Source organism: Oratosquilla oratoria, chromosome 16, assembly GCF_046742065.1.
Source record: "Oratosquilla oratoria isolate Oo_2021 chromosome 16, ASM4674206v1, whole genome shotgun sequence".
Classification (NCBI taxonomy): Eukaryota; Metazoa; Arthropoda; class Malacostraca; order Stomatopoda; family Squillidae; genus Oratosquilla; species Oratosquilla oratoria.
In genome coordinates, this window is record NC_134792.1 from 47,900,127 (window position 1) to 47,922,849 (window position 22,723).

Genomic DNA, 22,723 nt, shown 5'->3' on the forward strand with positions numbered 1-22,723 from the left:
AGAACAATAGCCACCTTCACGAGAAGTGGTGCTTCCTTTGTATGTCTATTCTCATGGCATTTCTGGTCAATTGTTCAAAGCATCTTTATTCTTTATTTTATTTTTGGGAAGGCTGTCAAATACCATTTGACATTCCTCTTCCATCCTATGCCTTTGTCCTACAAGAAAGACAAAGAAAGATGAAGAAGAAAAGAAAACTCCATTGAAAAATAAAAGCAACAATTTTTGCTGCTTTCAGACACTCATCTCAGATCTTGCTATAACTTAGATTTAAAAAAAAAAAAAAAAAAAAAAAAAAAAAATTATAAATGGTTACTTGTCAGTACTTCAGAGAAGCATATGTAAATGCGAATGTATTCCTCCATATATCCATTTATATATATATATATCAATTGATCGCTGGGAACCATTCAGTGTAGATGTATATATATATATATATATATATACACACACACACATATAACTAGGTAAATACATAGATTGGGGTGTAGAGGGAGGGAGGGAGGGAGAGAGATAGGAGAGATAGGAGAGAGAGAGAGAGAGAGAGAGAGAGAGAGAGAGATAGGAGAGAGAGAGAGAGAGAGAGAGAGAGAGAGAGAGAGAGAGAGAGAGAGAGAGAGAGAGAGAGAGAGGGGAGAAGAGAGATAGAGAGGGGGGGGAGGGAGAGAAAGATATATCAAAGAATGCTTGAAGAAAAAATGTAGAAACATAAACAAATGTCTAAGTAAACAAAACAAAAATTTAAACAAGTATTATTGACAAATGTAAAAATCAAACTAAATTGTCCTACACATTCACTGACCACAAGGTGAGACTCAGGGAAGATATCACCATATTGAAGTGGAAGAAGCCCATGAAAATGGATCAACACTAGTTGAACTAACAAACAAAAATTCCAGTCATTTTCAAATACAAAATTCCTTTGTGGATGAAGAGTCAAAGAATAGGATTGTTGGGTTAAAAATTACAAAGGTGAAAGTGAAGGAAGTAAATAAACTACTGAAGAAACTATATACAAGGAAAGCCACTAAGCCTTCTAGAATCTCCAACTAGCTACTTAATGAGTACAGAGAAGAAGTAACAGTACTTCATGGCTGGAGGAGAGCCAATGTGGTACCAACATAATGGAGGAGTAACAAAGAACACCTGAATTACAGACCAGTTCCTGCCAACATGATAGTTAAAGTGTGTCACAATTGTGAAAGACAGATTGAGAAAATAGGAAGACAACAAATTTGAATTATAAATTAGGATCATGAGCCTTAAATGTGTTTGGCTTTTACTTGAAGGCAATCAATGCGTTACAATAGAGATGGATGGGTAGATGTGTTTACCCAAATCTGGGGGATGTTTTATGACAAGGTACCACACAAGGTATTCCGTAATGGGGTAGTTACTTCTCATACTGGAGCACTGCCTGCATGTAACCATGCAATCAATACTTCAGGGACTGCTTTTTTGTGGGTGTTCCTACAGACCACAGCCACACATCATTCATTTATATTAGAATAAAATTTCTACTCATAAAGGAATGATGAGATAATTCTGTACTGCTGCTGTTTCCCTGAACTAAACACCCAACAGAATATCTAAACATAAAAAACAAAACTACCCAACATGAAAATGAAAGGGACACTGTACTATACAAGAGCTCTTAAACCAATACAAACACAACCAAATGAATACAACAAAATACCTCACCAGCAGCATACTATTCAAAAACATACAGCAACTAATCGCCTGCACTAAGCTGGAACAATACATGAATACAAATTTAAGTACGATAATTGGAAAATGAAGATACGGACTGAGTTGGAACTAAACATGAATTTGAAGTGAGATATTATAAACTGGAGTCGGTGACAGAAAGCATCGCTCCTTTCCTGTATACTACAATTTAAGTATTTCAAGACCAACCACCACAATTCCTACTACTTCGCACCCCTCCAGAAAATTCCCTTTCGCAAGAATCAAGAACTATATCAGCATGACTGTTTAGGAGGTCACCATCCAACACTAAGACAATACCAACACAGGACAGGCCTGGATAAACAAAAAGAAACTACCCCTGATGCAATCATCATACAGATATCAACAAACACTTCATTGTACACTGCCTCACCCTAGCCCTACTCAAGACATCAACACATTTCTCCCAAGTTACTTGTGGGACAATCTAGCGGCTGCTGTCAGTTAATTGGGCTGGGGAATTGTGGGTCTCTTGCAAGTGAAATTTGGTGCAACAAAATGGTTGATTACCACTTTTATAACTATCTTTTCCTTCTCTGATCCTCTGTGGTGACAGTGGAGGAAGGAATGCTGCCATCATTTCCTATGCACGTTGTAGAAGGCAAATGAATGAGGTGACTTGGGATTACATTCTGTATTTCACTCTTAAGAAATGTCAAGGCACAAGAGAGTCTGGGAGGACTCCAACATGAATCCTAGTAAATGGGTCATAAAATGTGTGTGGATGTGGTACAGATGATAGTAAAAGCAAAGAAATTGGAAGTATATTTGTGAGAAGAAAGATGGGTGAGTTAGTGTTGTGTGAAACTAAATTGAAAGGGTAGGGCTAGGTGATTTGGAGTTTGGATGCATGGTGGGTAGGGTGTCAGGAGAGGCAAGAGGGTGAGGGAGGGAAGGAGTGGCACTGCTAGCAAATGATGAGACAGGCAAGTGCATGGTGGGGTTGAGAAAAGCATCATCAAGAGCAATATGTGCAAGAATTAATTGGGATGGGAGATTTAGATTTTTGTGAATGCATATGGAACTCACAATGAGAGAAATTAATTTTGGACTGATTTCAGTGAGTGTGTAGTTTTCGGAGAAATCTGAATGTAGTGGTGTTGGGAGACAACACTAGAGCAGGAGTTATGATGATGGATGGAGAAGCAGAGAGGTATGGAATAGCAGGAAGAAACTATAGTTTAGAGATTAAGAGATGTATACTGAAAAGGAAACGATGATGGTAAAAACATGATAATTGTGAACACAGTGTTTAAGAAGAGAGACAAGCATATGTGGACCAGGGTAGTTGAGAGGGCAATAATAGACTTAGGTACTGCTGCCTAAAAAGACTGATTGAAAGCGCTCTAGACATAAATGTATTCAGGAAAGTGGGCAGTGGATTGTCTGATCACTGTTGGGTAGAGGAGAAATTGAAAAAGAAGGTTAAGTGGAGGAGGAGGAGGAGGAGAAGAAGAAGAAAAAAAGTGTTGAAGAAAAGAGAGGTGTTAAAGGTGAAAAAAGCTGAGAGAAGTATGGGATGTCGTGAAACATAAAGGAGAAAAGGAGTACAGTGAGTCCTCCTTATACGGTAATTCTTTATCTGGTAAATTCACAGTTACAGTATTTGGTAATTACTACCCTCAATTCTATTTACGGTAAGAAAACATAAAGGAGAAAAGGAGTACAGTGAATCCTCCTTATATGGTAATTCTTTATCCGGTAAATTACTACCCTCGATTCTATTTACGGTAAGAAAAATTCACAGATACGGTATACGCTACATATTTTGAAGAGGAAAGAGCAGGGAGAAGGTACATCTGCTATATCCTATTATTACATGTTATAATGGGTTCGGTATATGGTAATTTCAATTTGCGGTAAGGTTTTCAGGAATGCATATGTACCGTATAATGAGTACTTACTGTACAAGACGAATGGGTATATTTCATGGAAGAAAAACTAAAGTACACAAAGATTATATGTACGATGAGGAGGATGGGAAGGAACAGGAGAGGCAGTGAGTGAGTGGTGGGACAAAGAGGCAAGGGAGGTAGTGGCAGTGACAGAAAAAAGTGAGCATATGAAAACTGGTTGCAAAGAAGAAACAGGTAAACATTAGAGAGGTACAGAATAAAAAGGGTGGAAGCAAATTCTAAGATGAAGGAGGCCAAGAGGAGAGGAGATATAAAGTGAGGAGTGTCTTATGGAGAATCTTCATAGGATTTAAAAGATGTTGTGGAAGGAAGTGAAAGAATAAGGGGGGAAGTCAGGTACAAAGGAACAGATCAGAGCTGGGCACATTCCTCAGTGTGTCCCTCAGTATCCTAACTGACACATATATAGTCAGGACACCGAGGGACGCACCTACGAATACACCCAGCTCAGGAACAGATAAAGGATGCAGATGAACAGATACTAGTGAAAGTGATGGCAGTAAAGGAAAGATAGGTGGAGTGTTTCATGGATTTGTTGAATACAGAGGATAGGGATGGTTTGACTGTGGCAGTGGCAGATGCCAGAAAAGTGACAGATTGGAGAGGAGAATGATAAGGCTGCAGGAAAAGAGGAAATACAAAGAACATTGAAAGAGATGAAAACTGGTAAAGCACCTGAGTTGGATGGTTATAACATGGAGTGTATGAAAATTGAAGTAGTTATCATGGAATGGCTGGTGAAATTGTTTAATGTATGCCAAAGAGAAATGATGTGCCTTGAAGGGATTGCTTTTTTGCCTGCTCTTTGTACTTCTTGATTGGATAAGGCAAGGGAGATTGCCATGAAGTGGTGGGGTTAAACCAGATTCAACTTTCAAGTCCTGGTATGGAGGTGTTGTGTCTTGCTGCATTACTTCAGACCCAAGCAGTGTGGTAGGAGACAGAGATGACCCCACACTGGTTGAAGTGAAGACAATGCAGCAAAACACAATGCTTCTTTTAGCAGGGCTCATAGTGCTGTGTGTCACTGCACTGCCTTTAACCCAATCAGTGTGGTGGAGGCCAGGGATGACATCATTTAGAAGGTGCTGGGAAGGGAATGGCACTAAATGGGTTTTAATGTGTATGTACACTGTGTGTGTGTATTTACCTAGTTGTATCATACAGGAAGAGAGCTATGCTCGTGGTGACCCGTTTTTTCTTAAAATCTTGAATAGTGTTTGCACACACTGTTTCATTGTCTAATTTGTTCCAAGCATCAATCACTCTGTGTGGGAAGCTGTTCCTTTTCAGATCTCTTCTGTAACTGTCCTTTTTTAGTTTCTTTTGGTGTCCTCTTGTTTTACCATTATCCCATATTAACAAGTTATTCTTATCTAAGACTTCCATTCCTTTCATTATTCTATAGATAGTCAGCAAGTCTCCTCTTTCCCTTCTTTGTTCCAAAGTTGGTCATTTTAGTTTGGACAGCCTTTGCTCATATGTCAGTTTGGAAAGAGTTGGTGCTAGTTTTGTTGTTGCTCTTTGTATTCTTTCTAATTTTTTTTGTATTCTTTTTGGTACTGGGTGTCCATGGTGTTGCTGCATACTCGAGTTTTGGTCTTATTAGTGTAGTTAATTTTTTTTTTTATAATTTCCTTGTCCAAATAAGCAAACGCCACTTTAATTGACCTCAATAAATTGTAGGTTTCTCCGAATATTTTATCAATACAGGTAGTTCTCGATATATGCGAATTCGCACCACTTTTCGATATGTGCGGGGATATATTCGAAGATATGCGATTTGACCTAAAAAAAAAACGAATAAATAAAAATAGTCGCGGCCGATTATTTTTTTCAAAATACCTATTATATATTTGAAGGTGGTGCGCATAAAGCCGTGTGGTAACACTGGCTGCATCAGCTAGGTAGAGCTGGCATCACTGCGGCGTTATCACAACAACAACACCGGCAGCTGTACAGACGGCATCGTCTTAGGCATCCTTCCTGTCTCATAGGCCAAACCATTGTCTTTCTGCAGGTAATTAAGCTTTTTTGATACACAAATTAATTATTTTTTTCACAAACAAATTAATTTTTGATACTTATTACTGCCCCAATTAATTTCGTCAATTTTCACTCTCTGCAAGAATTATCGTTTATTCTCCGCACTGGATAAACTCTAAGCAGTAAGCCTGCCTGTGTATCTCCAGAGCACATCAACAGTCAGTTTAAGCATAGCAAGCAGTCTGAAATGTGAATTGTAAACAGACTGATTTTTCAAACAGCTGAAGAAAATACGCTTGGCGAAATAAGTGATGTTTACGGTAGCGTCTTTTCCCGAGGTTAATACTTATATGTCAGAGAGTGTTAATGTTGCAGAATATCATGCTCGCTTTGCTCACTCACTCTGTTCTATAACCCTCCTATTATAAAAAAAAAAAAAAAAAAAAAAAAAAAAAAAAAAAAAAAAAAAAAAAAAAAAAAAAAAAAAAAAAAAAAAAAAAAAAAAAATCCGAGTTGAGAACGTATCCCCCTTTTTCCCATAGGTTCAATAGTTCGATATATGCGAATTCGTTATATGCGGGGGGGGTCCGCGGAACGGAACCCCCGCATATAACGAGAACTACCTGTATGCTTATCCGGTGTCATGTCCTTGCTGATCATCGCTCCAAGATCTTTCTCCGAGTTTACTTTTTTCACTTCTTCTTCACCAATTTTGTAATCTTTTGATATTCTGTTTTTACTCTTTCCAAATTCCATTATACTACATTTCTTTATATTGAATTTTACTTCTCACTTTTGAGTCCAATTTCAGATCTTGTCCAAATCTTGTTGCAATGAGTTGCAGTCTTCCTCTGTTTTTACCTTCTTTAGTATCTTTGCATCATCTGCAAAGAAATTCATATAACACTCTACACCTTCATCCTAATTGTATTTTATGGGACGAGAGCTATGGTCGTAGTGACCCGTTTTTGTATCTCTCTACATCCAGTTTATTCTTAAAATCTTATATAGTTTTGGCACTCACTGTTTCTCCGTTTAGTTTGTTCCAGACATCAATCACTCTATGTGGGAAGCTATTCCTTTTCAAATTTCTTCTGTAACTGTCCTTCTTTAGCTTCTTCTCGTGTCCTCTTGTTGCTCTTCTGTCCCATTTTAATAAGTTGTCTCTATCAAGAATTTCCATCCCTTTCATAATTCTGTAAATGGTCAACAAATCACCTCTTTCTCTTCTCTGTTCCAGTGCTGATAGATGTAATTTATCCAAGCTTCATTCGTATGTCAAATTTGAGAATGTAGATACCATTTTTCCGCTGCTCTTTGAATTCTTTCTATTTCTTTTTTTTTGTGCTAGGTGCCCAGTGTCAATGCATACTCTAATTTAGGTCTTATCAGTGTAACCACTATTTTCTTTACCATTTCTTCATCCATGTAGTTGAAGGCCACTTTCATTGATCTTAACAAGTTAAAAGTCTCTCCATGTTTATCAGGTGTCAAGTCACTAGAGAGTCACTCCCAAGTCCCTTTCTGAGTCGACTTTGACTTTGAGTGTGCTTTTACTCAGCCCCCATCCACCCCTTTATATGGGAGGAGGGCCTTATTTAGTCAGTACCCTCATACAGAGGAGGAGGATCTTAATTAAACATATGAATAAAGCCAGGATTGAATTTCTGTCCAAAGAAATGTAAAATATTGGAAATGTGTAAAAGTAAGCAGTCCATCCCTGATCTATAGACTAGGGAATGAAACAATTAAATATATATATAAAAGACCTAAAGTTGATAGGGTAAACTTATCTTAAGAAAAACAAATCAAGCACACTACAGAGGAGACTTATTAATTGTTGATGAGCTTAGAATGGTATTCCACTACAATGATGAAAAATGAAACTGATTGGGGGCCAGATTGGGGTATGCTGCAATAGTACGATCACCACATAGAGAAAGACACAACCAAGATTGTGAAAATTCAAAAACCTGCAACTAAAATAGTTCCAGGTCTTCCTGATAGAACACACGAAGAAAAATTAAATATACCCAAGCTTCCAATATTAGAAGAAAATGAGATGATATGATAATGGTATTTAGTGCCATAACAGGAGTGGACACAATCAATAAAAAGGACTTCTTAGTGTAGAATCAAAAGGATACCAGAAACCACAGGATAAAACTGAAAAAGATTTGAGGTTTCAAGGACATCAAAAAATACATTTTCCTTACTAAAGCATGGATTAGAGGAGTGATATGGAAGAGAAACTAATAAAGTCAAATAACATGAAAAAATTTATGTCAGATACGACTGAGTACACAGACACATGGACCCTTGAGCATATTGTTTCCCTTTATATAAGATAGATACATACATTAATAGCTATAATAATAATAATGATAACAAAAACAATGAAAAAACATTATTAATAAAAATAATAATACATGCATACATACATACCAATGAGCCTTCTTTGCCCCTTTCAGTGAAGGTGACCAAATTAAAGCATACACTCATTCCACAATTATGAAAACCCATTCACTGCCCTTCCTTAGTACCTTATGAGTAATAACAATTATGATACATGCATACCAAAGGGCCTTTCCCCACTTTGAGGAAGGTGGTTGATTCAAGGCATACAATCATCAAAACTTATTCACTACCTCTCATTTTAACACCTTGTAGATGAAGAGTCATCCCTGCCCCATGTTACACTGCTCAGGTCAAAGGTAATACAGTGGGACACAACACCTCCACATAACAACACATGCATGGTATGGTTTAACGTCACAAACTCCCCCCTATCGGAAGGCTAGGATGGTGCCCCCCACAGAGGGCTTTGTAGCGTGGAATTTAATGAACCATGCCCTTGGTTCAACTTCGCTGGTGGCAGGATTCGAACCGCCATCCCCTCGACCTTCGCCGCAAGTAACGACGCCCTAACCCGCTCAGCCAGCGAGCTTCCATATACATAACAAAAGGCCCTTTCCTCCTTATAAGAAAGGTGGCCAAGTCAGATACCTACCCTTCACCCATCCCAAATCAATAGAAAAACCCATTAGTTGCCCTTTCCATCTTAGCTGATTGAGGATGAAGGACCATTTATATCCCCTGCCCACTGCTCAGGTCAGAGCCAATGCAATAAAATATAGCACATCCACAGTACACTCACTCCTTGATTTACTTGACTGTCATTTAATGGGTTTCAGAGGCAACACTATATAACCATAGCATATTAAGACCCATCTTAATTCTTAATAAGTCTGATATTACATTACAGTAAACATGTTGATACTGATATCCCCCATTTTGTCCACTGAAACAAGGTCTCAACAACCAAAGCAGGTTTACCCCCAGCTTTCCATTATAATAATAATAATAATAATAATAATTGTGCCTTGAGTTTTGCCGAATGGAAGACCTGCAGCCCCACAGTGACTGCCAATGGTCCTCAGGCCCTCCCACAGATCTCAAGGAAGAAACTCTGGACTGTCGTCTGTGTTGTATTGGTGTGAGACTATGTCACTGGCTGAAAGTGGTAGAAGGGTAGCAATTACCAGCTCTTCATCTAGGAAAAGGTGTAAGAAGTACTACTGAAGTTGAAAGAAAGATCTTGGGCCCAGTCCAGAGACAAATGTTAGCCCCTCAAGGCTGCACCTCCTGAGAGATGTATTTACCTAGTTGTATTTTGCGGGAAGGGGAGCTACACTTGTGGTGTCCTGCCTTTGAATCTCGCAGTGTATAGTTTGCTCTTTTGCGCACACTATTTTTTTGTCCAGTTTGTTCCAAGTGTCCAAGTGTGAGGGGGCTGATGGGTTTTGAAAATGGGGAACTTCACTGCCCACATTGCAGGGCCACCATGTGCAAGTACCAATCATTGGTCCCTCATTACAATAACAATAATAATAAAAAAGTTTCACTGACAAGAGACCCAACTTCACAGCAACTAATAACTGTCCTTGGGCTTTACCACATATTTATCTAGGATGCTGTGGCTGCATATGGTACTATGAGGTGTGTATGCATGTGTGTTGTGTGTATTTACCTATTTGTATTATACAGGAAGGGGAGCTATGCTCATAGTGACCCGTCTTTGTATTTCGCAACATCTATTTTGTTCTTAAATTCTTGTATGGTGTTTGCACACACTACTGTTTCATCCAATTTATTCCAGACATCCACCACTCTGCATGAAAAACTGTTTTTATTTCCAGATCTTTTCTATATCTATTCTTTTTGAGTTTCATTTCATGTCCCCTTGTTTTTCTTTTATCCCAACTTAATAAGTCTTCTCTGTCAGGGACTTCCATGCCTTTCATGATTCTGTAAATGGTCAATAGATCTCCTTTTTCTCTTCTTTGTTTCAGGGTTGTAGTTCCAGTTTAGACAACATTTGTTCGTATGTCAAATTTGAAAGTGTTGGAGCCATCTTTGTCAGTGCTCTTTGGATTCTTCTTATTTTCCTTATATTCTTTTTTGTACTGGGTGTCCATAGCATTGCAGCATACTCCAATCTTGGTCTTATCAGTGTGACTAGTATTTTTTTTACCATTACTTCATCCAATAATTAAAAGCCACCTTCATTGATCTTAAATTGTAGGTTTCTCTGACTATTTTGTTTATCTGCTTGTCTGGGGACATGTCTTTGGGGATGCACATCAAAATATGAGACCGTGTTGACATGCACAACATTCCCCACACTGTGTTCTTTCAAGATATATATATAATAGACATAGCTCCTTGAAATGATGTACATGTCAATACTGTCATACACATCTCCACTACCCTAAATCTATCTCATCACAAGGCACAACTACTTGGAGAAACACTGGACTATCATCTGTATTTGTGTGGTTCTGTTTCTGTCATTATCAATATAGGAAAGCACAATGGTGTTATACTTTGGATTTGATGTCAGGAGATCACATGTGAAGAGGCTGAATAGTGTAGGCAAGAGTATTACTACTTGGGGTACTCTGTTGTAGACACAGTGCACTTTACTCTGTTGTAGAATGTTCCTACATTGTTGGTTGTTCTGGGACACATTCCACTCTCTTCCTATTAAGAAGTTTGCAAGCCATTTCTTGTTGTGGATCTCTGTCTCAATTATCTTTCTGATAGTGTCTGGGAACTTTGTTGAAAGCCTTATCTATATCTTCTGCCACCATAATTTCTTTTTGGTGGTGTTTATATCCTATCACAGTAATATCAGAGTAATTGTCAAGAATGCTCATTCATAATTAGAATGTGACTAAGACAAAACAGAATGGAAGCCTCCCCTCAAAAATCATTAATGACACTGTTTACCTCAAACAACTATTAATCAAATAAACATCCAACAATGAAATTGAAAATCCAACTCATCCCATTGGACAAGAACCCTTAAATCCTAGAGTTTTCTCTTGATATTCACTTGTTTTCGCTCATGCATCAAGAACATAACAGTATGGAGAAAAAAAAAAAAATACAGGTTTTGATCAGCAGAAATTCGACTTCATATGAACCACACTCAACTCCACCTCCCCAGCATGGTTACCTACAATCAAGAAAACATATACATCCTATGAACTACATAGCACAAAGCATTAAGAATAACAACTGCATGCACAAAAACCACCCCCAAGAGAATATCTACACATTGACCCAAAATCCTAACCATAGAATAGCAAAAGAAAATGATCAGCACACAATTTTGTACAAGATCCTTCAGCCTAAACATGCATCCTATTACATAATACAAGCTCTAATAACCACCTGAAAGTCCAATGATGAATGAAAAGCAAATAAAACAAGCAGCAAATTAATCAAACATCTCAAACAACCTGCCACCACCACCAAACAACACATCCATACAAATACACATCCAGATTCAATCACAAAACAAATCCAAGACCCACCACCAAGCTCCCTCAGATATCAGTCCTACAAAGAAATCACTTCCAAGATAAGCAAGAACCACACCTGGATCTCCATGTTCTGGCTGCCATACAACTTTAAAAGTATTCTAACGCAGAACAGGCCTAGCCAAATATGCAAATTGCTGAAGATGCAATCACCATACAGAAAACACCAAACACCTGGAATTACAGTGCCCTGCTCTAGCTTTACCCAAACTACAATACATCTTTTCTGAGTGACTTGTAGGGCAGTAGGCCAACCCAGTTGATCACTATCTTTGCTGATAAAAAAAAGCAAGATTATCAAATTCCCAGCCTTTCACAAAACCTATCTCATTCTAATACAACCATCTACCTAAACTATTCATAACAATGGTAAATTAAATATGGCCTGGCCATTTCTATGCAGTAGTATAGTCATATTATAAAAACAAGTTACTATCTTGCAGCTATCATTCTGTGGAAATTGTCACTTTGTTAAAAATTTCACAGGCTATCATCACAACTTACACACATTCCCTTAATGAATTCCCCACACATTAACAAACTACACAAAGTCAGGTAAAAAATAATTGAAATATGTGTAACATACTAATGACTACAGTAACAGTGAAAACATAATACATATAATCTATTCAAACTCTATTTCAGTTTTATTTATTTAATGATTTTGTTTTCACTTGAATGAATAGAATATCATTATTACAACTAAAGTACTGACTGTAACCAATTTGCACCCACCACATCAATTTATATATTTTTAATTTGATTTTGGTCAATGCCACACAATTCTACTCAGCTTAAAGAAACCCTTGGGTGGTGCAAATACATCTGACAGTTATGTTAAATATGCATTCAATTCCATGCTTCCTATTTTCCTTACATGCATACATACATGCTTCAATTTGAGAAAATCAAAGTCTTAAATTGTATATTTTCTACTCCATTGAGTTTATACACAGCTTTTGTCTTGCTTTGCTTTTTCCAAATACAGTAACTATTTTTGATATCTAGTTGGTACCATGCCCTTTCCCATTTTGTGAAATGTAAAGGCATTCTATTACACCTTTAGTACACTTCATAACCATACATACAAACTAAATTTCACTTATTATAAATTTAAACCAATGTTACAAAAAAATTATACAAATAAACAATACTTCTAAATTTTCCCAAACTAGTAATACTTGAGCAAGAGCAGTCTTACAGCTACTTCATACCTAACACTTCACGTCACGCTGGAGTGGGCATGAATAGTACCAACCCATTAGTAAATCAAATAATGATGAAATGCATTACACTGCCTGGTGCACACATTACCTGCATCACTCCTTGCCCTTGGACATGTCTAATAATTCCATTAAACCTTATTCATAATGAATGAGATAGCTTTCAACGTGTAAAAGTTGTCGCCAAACTATTCTTCTGCAAAATCACTTATATATCTTGAAAACGACGTTACTACCGTAATCTCTCTGTAATATGCATGGTGTTATCGGCCACAAACTTAGCATTTAGATTGTGAAGTTACGTTCCCTCAGGAATGTGTCTGGAGCAGATGCACCAATTTTCAGTTATCCAGGCCTTGGCAGATACCGTTTTATCTCCTTTTTCTTTGAGATGTTCCTGTATTTTTTTATTTCTTTTGAAATAAATCTTAATGTGTTTTCACTGCACAATAACCATCCGGAATACATATCTTCATAATTTCGTTACATGATGTAAATTAGGTAAAAATCAGTTACCCTAGCTTGTTTCACTACAGGCATCTTCCATTCAGATGTCGTCTGCTCACCATATTCTCGCGCAGGCGCAAACTACTTTAGATTTGGCGCCATTAAGGGACATATACATTGCATTTGAACATATACAAGTTTAGGATAAATACTAGGGAACACTATATTTTCATACTATTTTGTATGAATAAGGTACTTTAAATCCATAATAAAATTGCACCTTTTCCGTTAAGTTAAAGCAAATATATTGACATATTTCAGATAGAAGGTGCATTCCATGAGTAAGTATAATTGCAATTGCACTCCTCAACTCAGCCATCGACACGATACAAGTATTTAATTTTATGTAAATAATGATGTAAATACTATAATCTTCCCAAATTACGTCAGCGTCCATTCATCTTTTCGTCCGTATGTGATATATGACATTGACTTCAACTTAATATGGAATTCCAATAGCGGATTCGGATGTCGATGTAAACACTGTCAGCTGACTGTGATAGGAGGTGGATGAACGTCACTTAATACGCCCAGATTTTGGATTATTAAAACTATTTATCACTGCATGATATCTATATCAAGGAAGAGCAATAACCTCCAAGTCCTCCAAGTTTCCTTTAAACAAGTATGGGAGAACGAGATTACTCACCACTAAGCACTGCCTGTGTACGGGCCCTTAGTGACAAGCTGTATGACAAAAGGAAGGCAGCAGCTTTGGAAATAGAAAAGTAAGTTAAAAACTTATGTTTGCTGATATTCAGAAGCAATATAATTTAAGTTTACTTGTGCATTATTACACACTACAAACTAGATATTACTCAGGTAACCAAAATTAGTTTGATTATATATATATATATAATAATAATACTTATAGGCAATTTGCATTTATTATTCCGAACTATGTGTTCTTGTCATTATTTGCACTTCATGTACATTGATTCATTGCCATATAAAGTCTATCTATCTATCTAGGCTACCCAAATTCAAAATCTCACCGAGTTTGGCTTAACCCTTTAATCCTTATTTCACATAAAAGATGTTTTAGTCACAAGCAAAATGTTTTTTTAATTTCTTAAATAGCTTAAAAATAACAGATACAAAATTTTGAAATTTTTCTGTGATTCTGAATTTTTGGCTTGAGCCTTGACTGATATAAAACAAAAGGGAGAACACATGGATGTGTTATCATATATGTAAGGAATACCCACACCTCAGACACAAAGATTCTCCTAACACACACAGACAGTCAAATTGAGCTCATAGCTCTACATATAAACACACTAAACCTCATTATCATTAATTGCTATCGCCCACCCCAATGTGACACTGAAAATTTCAGAAACGGGATAGAAAAGATAGACCTCTTACTAGATAGTCTGCAAACACCAATGCCTGACATCATACTGTGTGGGGATTTTAATCTACCATTTATACAATGGCCAGAAGGTACCATAGCAGGAGGAACAACAGAGGACCAAGCCCAAGCCAAACTCCTGCTGGACCTAGCTGACAGGGCATTTCTCACACAGATGATAACCAAGCCAACAAGGATAAATAATATCCTCGACCTTTTCTTCACCAATAACCAGGACATTCTCAGCAACTACCATGTAGAAGAAACAACGCTCAGTGACCACAACCTCATCACGTTGAACACCACTTACATGAAAACAGGGAAAGTACAAAGTAAACCAACCCCATCAGAGGATACTCACCTTGGACACTTCAACTTCCACAGCGACTCCATAAAGTGGGAGGAGGTAAATGCTAGCCTTGGCAAAGTAAACTGGGACCAGATCATGGAAGGGGGCAGTCCTGATGACACATTCCAGGCCCTAATAAAAACCTTACTAGAAATCTGCAATAAACACATCCCACTAAAACTAAACAGAAGACCACAACAAAACACCATACCGAGAGACAGAAGAATCCTGATGAGGAAAAGAAAGTCCTTAACTAAACAACTGAATAAAAGTAAAAGAGAGGAAAAGGAGTGCAGAATCAGAACCAAAATAGCTGAAGTTGAAAAACAAATAAGATTATCCCATGAAGCACAAAGAAGAAACGATGAAAATCGGGCGATAACGAACATTAAACAAAACCCGAAATACTTCTACAGCTATTGCAAGAGGTACACAAAGACAAAAACCCAGATTGGCCCCCTAAAAACGGACAAGGGAACACTAACAAAAGATCCAAACGAAACATGTGAAGTGTTGAGGCAACAGTACAACAATGTATTCAGTACACCAAGAGCGTCCAAAGTTGTCAACAACCCAGCAACATTCTTTGAAACAAAAAACCCCCAGTCACCACAGCTCACCGACATACTGTTCACAAAGAATGACATAAAGAACAGCATAAAAGAGCTCAAATCAAACTCGGCCGCTGGACCAGACGGAGTACCAGCCATCATGCTCCTAAAATGCAAAGAAACCCTTGCGCAACCCATAAGTTTGATATGGAGACACTCTCTAGACAAAGGAGTGGTCCCAGCACTCCTCAAAAAAGCCACTATAAGCCCCATCTACAAAGGAGGGGACAGGAGCCTCCCACAAAACTACAGACCAGTGGCACTTACATCTCATATCACCAAAGTGTTTGAGAAATGTGTGCGGGATAAAGTCACCAAGTATATGGAAGACAACAACTTCCTAAACGAAACCCAACATGGATTCAGAAAAGGACGCTCCTGTCTATCAAAGTTACTGGATCATTACGACTGGCTCCTACACAACCTGGCGGAAGGAAAAAATGTAGATGTGGTGTTCCTAGACTTTGCCAAGGCATTTGATAAGGTTGATCACGGTATTCTCCTCCACAAAATCAAATCCTTAGGAATTGGAGGCAAACTGGGAATCTGGTTATCCAGTTTCCTCACCGGGAGAACACAGACAGTGGCAGTGGATGACCACAAATCTATAGAAGCCACAGTAAGTAGTGGAGTGCCTCAAGGTTCAGTTCTGGGTCCACTCCTGTTCCTCATCCACCTGTGTGACATCAACAAATACATAGGCTCCTCAGTTCTCACCTCTTTCGCTGATGATACAAACATCAGCCACACAGTGACCAGTCAAGAGGATGTATTCCACCTACAGGAGGACCTCAACAAGGTGTACACCTGGGCTGCAGAAAACAATATGCAGTTCAATGAAGGAAAATTCGAAATGCTGAGGTGTGGCCCATACCAAGACATCAAGCAGGAAACTGCTCTGCACACCGAGGGGGACTTAGTCATCCCCCCAAAGATGCATGTAAAATGCCTGGGAGTCCACCTCAGCGAGGACGCCAGCTTTCATCATCATATTGATGTAACAATAAAGAAAGCCAAGGGAATGGCAAGCTGGGTACTCCGTACCTTCTCATCAAGGGAACCACAGGTTATGCTAACCCTATGGAGGGCCCTGGTCCAACCCACACTAGACTACTACAGTCAGTTGTGGTCGCCCCATAAAAAAGGGGAAATCCAGCGGCTAGAAGCAGTTCAAAGAAGCTTCACCCGTCAGATACAGGGGATGAGGGAACTGAATTACTGGGACCGCCTCAAGGAACTCAATCTATTCTCCCAACAAAGAAGGAGAGACCGGTACAGAGCCATCTACCTGTGGAAGATCCTAGAAAAGCATACACCAGACCCCACAAACTCTTCTACACTGCACTCACTATACAATAAACGAACAGGGCGAAAGTGCAAAAGAAGAACCCTTCCAACCAAAGCCCCAGAGCGAATCAAGACTTTACTTGCTGCCAGCCTGGGGCATGAAGGGCCGAGGATCTTCAATGCACTCCCTAAACAAATAAGAGACATAACAGGCTGCACGGTGGACACATTTAAGGCTGGACTGGACAGATACTTATCGTCCTTACCTGATGAACCACTGGTACCAGGCTATACAGACAACTGTCGGGCAGCCTCAAACTCCATCCCGGATCAAGTGGACCTACTAGCTAGGGACGCCAGAACCGGATTCAGCGGCGGATCACCGTGACTGTGAGGGATCAACCTCAGAACAACACCAAGTGTAGACCAAGTGTAGGTGAGAATTAAATAGACATACAAAGGTAACTCAGGTAAGATTTTGGGAAAGAAATAAACAAACTCTAAACCACTGGTCCAGTTTTAATGAAAGTTGGAATTCATGGGTTTTATGGGTCAGTAAATCACATGGGCATGTAAAAAAAATGTGGGACATCTATATCATACCAAATTTGCATTTCCATAGCAATGATTAAGGTGTCAATTTTTATAAAATTTAAACTGCTGGTCCAATTTAAATGCAACTTGGTATATGAAGGTTTTATGGGTTAATAAATAACCTGAGCATATAAAAAACAATGTAGGACCTTCCGTTTATACTATTCTTACTAACACCAATCATGTTGCCATGGAAATTATTAAGACAGTACATGTGAATCTGTGGGTGGTGCTACCATTGCGGATGGAATTTAGCAACCACAATTTTGAGCAACCCATTTGACTAAGTTCTCCTGAGTTTGAACTCTGGTAGCATTTGATATATGTGCAGGTGGTTCAAAATGTCTTCCTGTTGTATGAGTTTAGATTCAGTTCTTCAAAAATAGGATTGCAGCTAGATGGCATCTAGCAGCAAAACCTAATAATCCAAAATGCATTTTCTGGCCCCCATCATACTTCTCAGACACCTCATCTCAAACACATTCAAACTCCTTCTCTCTTCCTCTCTTCCTCTCTTATGTTCCATGTTTCTGCCCCATACAGTGCTGTTGGCACAATCACTCCTTCATACAGTCTCCTCTTAGCATCCATTCCCAAATGTCTATTCCTCATTACACTCTTTAATCCACCAAGGCATTTACTCGCGTCTCTCAGTCTACATTCTACCTCCACCTTTTCCTGCCACATAGGCTAGATAGAGTGATAAATGAGGAGGTGAGGAGGAGAACAGGGGTGGAAAGGGAGTTGGGAGATAGGGTTGATGAAAGAATATTAGGATGGTTTGGACACATGGAAAGAATGAGTGAAGAAAGACTAGTAAAAGAGGTATGGAAGGCAGATGTGGAGGGAGTGAACATGAGGGGACGTCCTAGGATGAGGTGGATGGATGGGGTGAAGGGGGCTTTGGGGAAGAGGGGAATGTCTGTTGAGGAAGGACGGGAGTGGACAGAACACAGGGGTGAATGGAGAATGGTTGTATATGGATGATGTTGTGATGCATGAGGTGGAATGGGCAGGGGGGATGGGGGGTGAGGTAGTATGTGTGAGCAAAATTTGACGCAGCCCGAAGGGATTTCTCCCCGTCTTCTCCTTTTATGCAATGGGGGACGGAGAGGGGGGGGTCGCCGATTTAATGAAGCGGCCTTGCTGTGGATGTGCTGTGTCTTGCGACACTGCTTCTGACCCAGGGCAGTGGACAAGGTGCAGGGATGATCCGTCATCCAGGAGGTGCTAAGATAAGAGGGAGGGTGGAGGGGTGTGGAGTGTATTCAGGGATGGAATGGGTGGGAATGATTTTATGCCTTTTCCTTTTTGGCTACCTCCCTTGTAAGGGGGAAAAAGCCTTGGTATATGTATGTATGTATATGCATTTTCTGGCAGCAAATGCATAGCCACACCTTGAACAATGATCTTGAAGTCAGTAATTTCTGGGAAAAAAGCTAAAAAACACCAATATCACATTAAAAAGTGCTTATATAGTTGCCTTCCCTTTAGATTTCCACTCAGAAAACTAAATTGCTGCTGCAGCTATCCAAATTTACATTTACAAAGCTGAAAATCCTTCTGTTTATGAGGAACTGAATCTAAACTTCTAGAACAGGAATATTTTTTGAGCCACCTGTACATGCATTGAATGCTACCAGAGTTCAAACTCAAAGGGAACCCAGTTGAAAGGGTCACAAAAGATGGCAGCAAAAAAATTCCATCTGTGATGGTAGCGCTGCCAGTAGATGTGTGGCTTCCTGCCTGTGATGGTGATAATAATGAAGGAATAAGTTTTAGTTCTTAACTGCTATTTTATAGTTGTAATGCTGTATTGTTAGATCATCTGCATAAGTGAGAGTTTTAATGTTATGTTCTGGGTGTGGTGTTGGGAATTCATGTGTGAAAGGATTAAATTGTGATGGTGATAGAACTACTCTTTGGGGGACTTAGCGCTACAATCTTTTGTTTTTCAGTAAGTGGTTATCATATGATACTCTGCATTTTGTGACAGCTAGGAGGTTTGGTAGCCATTACTGTATTTACATAATTCTATTATACAGGGAAGATGTTACACTTGTGGGATACTGAATTAATTACTAGATATCGTACCTAGTCTTAAATTCATATATTGTTCTAGCTTGGGCTTGGTTATTTTCTAGGCTATTCCAGGAGTGTGTACATCAGTACAGAATTTATTATTATTATTTTAGCCACTTCAGTATGAGTCAAATTCTTGTGCACAGCATCAGCTGCCATATGTACAATGCATCACACTACTTGCATTATAAAATATAAATTCACTGCTGTACTACTCATTCTCTTTTACTTTGATTAATAATAAACACCAAAAACGTGATCAAACCCATTCACAGAATCTGGGGGTAACTCATGTACAACTACAAAAAAATATATATAATAAAGACGCCGATGCCGGTATCCTCATGTACCCACTTGTGTCTCATGACGCCTATGTAGGCATCATTGTTCTGAAGTGGTTAATATACTTCAGACTTTAGTTCTTTTTTAATTTGTACCCATGGCCCTTCCATCCCAAACAAAGAGAGATTTCTGTTCATTTTATCCACCCCTATAAGTGACCTGAGCACCAGAGTCAGGGGAACCTCCTTCTCTTCATTGATTTAATGATAGTAGGTCTTGTGCTTCTAATCTCTTGTACATTTTGTGTGCATGACTTGTTCAAACCTAGGGTGGATTAGACTTCCTTTTTCCACCCTCACCATTTTTTTTTCATTATCTTGCTGGTCAGGGACACATGTCTTCAATTCTGTGGTACCTTCTTACCTCCATCTTTAAATTGATTCCACATTAGCTCTTTTCCATATGTGTGGCACTACTCATTCTCTTAACACACAATTAAACTATAAATCTTGTCTTCCTATTGCTTTGTGCATTCTTTAAGTATCCATTTTGAGATCCCATTAGGCTCTGAAGCTTTCCTTTCATCCAATGGTTCTAATAACTTCAACATGATGGTTCAACCAATTTACTGTACTAGAATTCTGATTGGCATCCTTCCCCTAGACCCTTGTATACCTTGACTTTTGTGGAAAGGGTCTTTTGGTATAAACATGTGTATGTATGACAGTTGGAGAATATGAATCAGGATCCCATGAGTGTAGCACTTTCTCTGTATACTGCACTACAGCTAGGTAAACAGTGTGCTATGTTAAAGTATAGCTTTGTATAAAATTGTTATGATTAAGTTTTTGTTTGAATTTATATATCTGATTATTTATATAGAATTGCTAGAATTAATTTTTTTCTTAAAATTGTGTTTTTCATTATTACAGAATGGTTAAAGAATTTTCTGCAGTCAACAATAGAGACCAAATAACTCGCCTTATACGTGTTTTGGAAGATTTTGCTCTGTCCCACAATCCACACACACGTAAGGGTGGACTAATTGGACTGGCTGCAGTGGCTATAGGACTTGGTTCCAGGGTAATTTCTGTTTATTCTGTATATAGATATCACATATACATACACACATGAGGACAGTGGTAAAGGATTAAAATGTCAAGATGGAGAGTAGTAGTGAGCAGATTTCCACAAGGTTCAGTGCTTGTATCAATAATGTTTGTTGTCAATGTCAATGATATGATGGAAGGTACACCAAGATATGCCAACACATTTGAAGATTATGCAAAATCATGGGAAGAGTGAAAAATGAGGAGGATGGTAGACTTTTGCAAAAAGACCTAGACGCTATTTTTGCATGAAGACAAGAATGGGAAAAGAAGTTCAGTACTGAAAAATGCAAAGTACTAGAAATGGGTGATAGTGGCAAAAGACCATCCTTAACCTCTTCAATACAGGTCAAATTCTTGTGCGCAGCATTGGATGCTTAATGTACAATGCATCATACTACTTGCATTATGAAATATAAAATCACTGCTCTATTACTCATTCTCTTTCTCTCTGAATAATAGTAAACATAGAAAACTTGATAAAACCAATTCACAGAATTTGGGGTCACTCAGCAAGAACTACAAAATAGATATAATCAAAACCCCAACACCAGCATTCTCATATACCTACTCGCACCTCATGATGCCTATGTAGGCATCATTGTATCAGAGAGAACCCATTACAAAAGTAAAAAAGGAGAAAGATTTAGGAGTGTTGGTAAAAGACAACCTGTCACCTGACAGACATATCAGCAGGATTGTGAGAGACATACATACTACTGCACAACATTAAAGTGGTGTTTTATGATATGGATGAAGAGATGATGAAAAAACTCATCAAAACCCTGATCCTTCCAAGACTGGAAGGATCAGGGTCCCCACATAAAGTGAAAGATATAAGCAAGATCAAGATAATACAAATGGAGCAACCAAACTGGTCCCCTGCCAACTCTGAAAAATCAAAGAGAAAAAGGTGATACGATCAGTGTTCAGATCACTAAAGGAGATACATTGCATAGACAGATCTTTTGATTAAGGATGGGAAGGCTTTAAGAGATCATGGAAGCAAATTGAGAAAGATCACATATCTAAAGCACGTGAAGAAATACAATTTTCCATATAGATGCATAAATACTTGGAATAACTTAGAAGGTGATGTAGCCCAAGTTCAAACATTATATGAATTCAAATCTAAATATAATAATTGGAAATCAAGGACATAGATTAAGTAGAAGATGTACATGAATTTGAAGCTAGGTATGATAGATTGGAGATTAGGAGACAAGACCCAATAAACGTTGCTCCTTTCCTTTATACTATAGTTAGGTACAGTTAGGTAAATACACACGCACAGAGCCTGGTAGATAAACCACATGAGGAAAGCCTAAAAGCACTGGGTCTGCCATCTTTGAAAGATCGAAGAGAAAGAGGTGATGTGATTGTAGTATTCAGGTCACTAAAGGGGATAGATTACATTGACAGAAGAGATCTCCTTATGAAAGATGGGAGGGCACTAACAGGTCATGAGAGCAAATTAAGTAAGACCACATTTTTAAAGGATGTAAAGAAATATATTTATCCATATAGATGCTTAGATAAGTGGAATACCTTATAAGGTGATATAGCCTAAGCTCAAACAATACATGAGTTCCTTGAAAGTGGCAGTTGCCGACAAGATTGACGAGTTAAACACCATATGAGGACGGAGCCTTTATTTGTACAAATAAAGGCTCCGTCCTCATATGGTGTTTAACTCATCAATACATGAGTTCAAATCTAAATATGATAATTGGAAATAAAGACTATAGATTATGTTGAAACTGTACATGAATTTGAGGCTAGGTAT

General features: G+C 38.4%; 2 protein-coding genes across 3 annotated transcripts in view; one reads left to right on the forward strand and one right to left on the reverse strand.

Moving 5' to 3' along the window:
* Positions 1-13,272, reverse strand: part of LOC143033976 (uncharacterized) — a 52,252-nt gene extending 38,980 nt beyond the window's left edge. The window contains exon 1 of the mRNA XM_076199740.1: positions 12,854-13,272. The gene's annotated coding sequence lies outside the window, so the exon portion shown is untranslated. The remainder of the gene's footprint in view (positions 1-12,853) is intronic.
* Positions 13,273-13,714: 442 nt separating this feature from the next.
* The window catches only part of LOC143033972 (protein VAC14 homolog), a 70,008-nt gene continuing 60,999 nt past the window's right edge, over positions 13,715-22,723 (forward strand). The window contains exons 1-2 of one of the 2 annotated variants that reach the window (XR_012967212.1): positions 13,715-13,997; positions 20,761-20,911. Coding sequence is in view for 1 of the 2 variants with exons in the window: in XM_076199728.1 (XP_076055843.1) it covers positions 13,897-13,997; positions 20,761-20,911 (252 nt within the window). In the remaining variant the exon portion in view is untranslated. The remainder of the gene's footprint in view (positions 13,998-20,760; positions 20,912-22,723) is intronic. The other variant, XM_076199728.1, reaches the window with a different exon arrangement.